Genomic DNA, 2,500 nt, shown 5'->3' with positions numbered 1-2,500 from the left:
GAACAGGAGGAAGAGAGAGAGAACAGGAGGGAGAGAGAGAGAACAGGAGGAAGAGAGAGAGAACAGGAGGAAGAGAGAGAGAACAGGAGGGAGAGGGAGAGAACAGGAGGGAGAGAGAGAGAACAGGAGGAAGAGAGAGAGAACAGGAGGAAGAGAGAGAGAACAGGAGGGAGAGAGAGAGAACAGGAGGAAGAGAGAGAGAGAGAGAGAACAGGAGGAAGAGGGTAAGAACAGGAGGAAGAGAGAGAGAACAGGAGGAAGAGAGAGAGAACAGGAGGAAGAGAGAGAGGAGGAAGAGGGAGAGAACAGGAGGAAGAGACAGAGAGAGGAGGAAGAGGGAGAGAACAGGAGGAAGAGAGAGAGAACAGGAGGAAGAAGGAGAACAGGAGGAAGAGAGAGAGAACAGGAGGAAGAGAGAGAGAACAGGAGGAAGAAGGAGAACAGGAGGAAGAGAGAGAGAACAGGAGGAAGAGAGAGAGAGAGAACAGGAGGAAGAGGGAGAGAACAGGAGGAAGAGAGAGAGACAGGAGGACGAGGGAGAGAACCAGAGGAAGAGGGTGAGACACACAGATTCAGCTTGTTTCAGATACAGATGATGAAGTGATGACATTGATGAAAGCCCACTTGATAAACGAACCACATAATCATCAACAAACACAAACAAACTAAATCGGCACGCCTCACAATGCTGGTAGTGTGATTGATGCTAATGTTAGATGCTGATGCTAGATGCTAATGCTAGATACTGATGCTGATGCTAATGCTAGATGCTAATGCTAATGCTAGATACTTATGCTAGATGCTAATGCTAGCCTTAGTCTGGGCTCTTACTCTCCTGATGCGAGATACTGAAGCTAGATACTGACGCTAGATGCTGATGCTAGATGCTGATGCTAGATGCTAATGCTAGATGCTGATGTTAGATGCTAATGCTAGATGCTGATGCTAGATACTGATGCTAGATACTGATGTTAGATGCTGATGCTAGATACTGATGCTAGATGCTAATGCTAGATGCTGATGCTAGATGCTGATGCTAGATGCTAATGCTAGATACTGATGCTCGATACTGATGCTACATGCTAATGCTAGATGCTGATGCTAATGCTAGATGCTAGATACTAGATACTGATGCTAATGCTAGGTACTGATGCTAGATACTGATGTTAGATACTGACGCTAGATGCTAATGCTAGATGCTAATGCTAGGTACTGATGCTAGCCACTGGCGAAGAAAGCCCAGCGGCGCCTCTACTTCCTCCGCAAGCTCAAGCGAGTGAAAGCTCCCATACCCATCCTGAACGCATTCTACCGGGGCACCATTGAAAGCATCCTGTCCAGCTGCATCACTGTGTGGGGCAGTAGCTGTACTGCACACAGCAGGAAAGCACTGCAACGCATAGTGAACACAGCTGGTAAGATCATTGGTGCCCCACTCCCACTCCCTTCCCTGCAAGACATTTACACCACCCGCCTCACCCGGAAAGCTACCTCGATTGCGAGTGACACCAGCCACCCCGCACACAGTCTGTTCAGCCTCCTACCCTCTGGAAGAAGGTATAGGAGCCTCCGTTGCCGCACCACCAGACTCAGAAATAGCTTTATACACCAAGCTGTCAGGAAGCTAAATTCTCTCCCCTCACTCCCCCAGCCATATCCGTCAGTCTGATAGGAGGCTGAAATCCTCCCCCCCCCCCCCCACAATAACTCAGGACTCTGCAACAAAACTGTCCCTTGCACTTTTATCACTTTACCACTTACTATTATCACTTTACCACTTACTGTTATACTTGCACTGCCAATGTGTTACATACATCTCACAGGATGTCTTTTGCTGCCTTTTTTTGCACTACCTGTCACTTTAAAGTAAACATGCTGCTGTACATGTATCTGTATGTGTATAACTATATGTATATGTATATCTATATGTCTTGTCTTATCTGTTGTTGTGCGTGTGCACTTATATGTTTCACCGTGGGAGAGTGGGAAACGTTTTTTTCGATTCCTTTGTATGTCTTAACATGCAAAGTAATTGACAATAAAGCTACTTTGACTTTGACTTTTGACTTGACTAGCCTTAGTCTCTTACTTTGCTGATGCTGCTGGCGTACTGCTTCATGGCGATCTTCTCAGCTGTGCTCTCGAAGCCAAAGAAGGACTTCATGTCCAGACTGGCCGACTGCTCAAAACACGTCCACTCCTCATTCTCTGGGTGGACCTGATACACACACACACACACACACACACACACACACACACACACACACACACACACACACACACACAGACACAGACACAGACACACACACACACACACACACACACACAGTTTCTAGTGTCAAACTACCTCCAATGACAGAATGAGATCTGTGCATGTGTGTGCATGTGCGTGTGCATGTGTGCGTGCGCATGTGTGTGTTGGAAATTCTCTTTATTTGGAATAACCCCTTGAGATGTGTGTACCGTATAACTGCAGTGCTCCGTCACTAGCACTCTGCTG

The 2,500-nt window shown here is 47.1% G+C and overlaps 1 protein-coding gene across 7 annotated transcripts in view; it reads right to left on the bottom strand.

Annotated features, from left to right (window-relative positions):
* Positions 1 to 2,500, bottom strand: part of LOC105893717 (SEC14-like protein 1) — a 436,978-nt gene that overhangs the window by 18,796 nt on the left and 415,682 nt on the right. For all 7 annotated transcript variants that reach the window (XM_031561482.2, XM_031561484.2, XM_031561486.2 and 4 more), the window contains exons 3-4: positions 2,464 to 2,500; positions 2,090 to 2,218 (exon numbers count right to left, since the gene is read on the bottom strand). The exon at positions 2,464 to 2,500 is cut by the window's right edge and continues 95 nt beyond it. In XM_031561482.2, the coding sequence (XP_031417342.1) occupies positions 2,090 to 2,218; positions 2,464 to 2,500 (166 nt within the window). The remainder of the gene's footprint in view (positions 1 to 2,089; positions 2,219 to 2,463) is intronic.

Source organism: Clupea harengus, chromosome 23 (genome assembly GCF_900700415.2).
Source record: "Clupea harengus chromosome 23, Ch_v2.0.2, whole genome shotgun sequence".
In the NCBI taxonomy this organism is placed as follows: domain Eukaryota; kingdom Metazoa; phylum Chordata; class Actinopteri; order Clupeiformes; family Clupeidae; genus Clupea; species Clupea harengus.
This window is presented reverse-complemented; position numbering and strand designations above follow the sequence as displayed.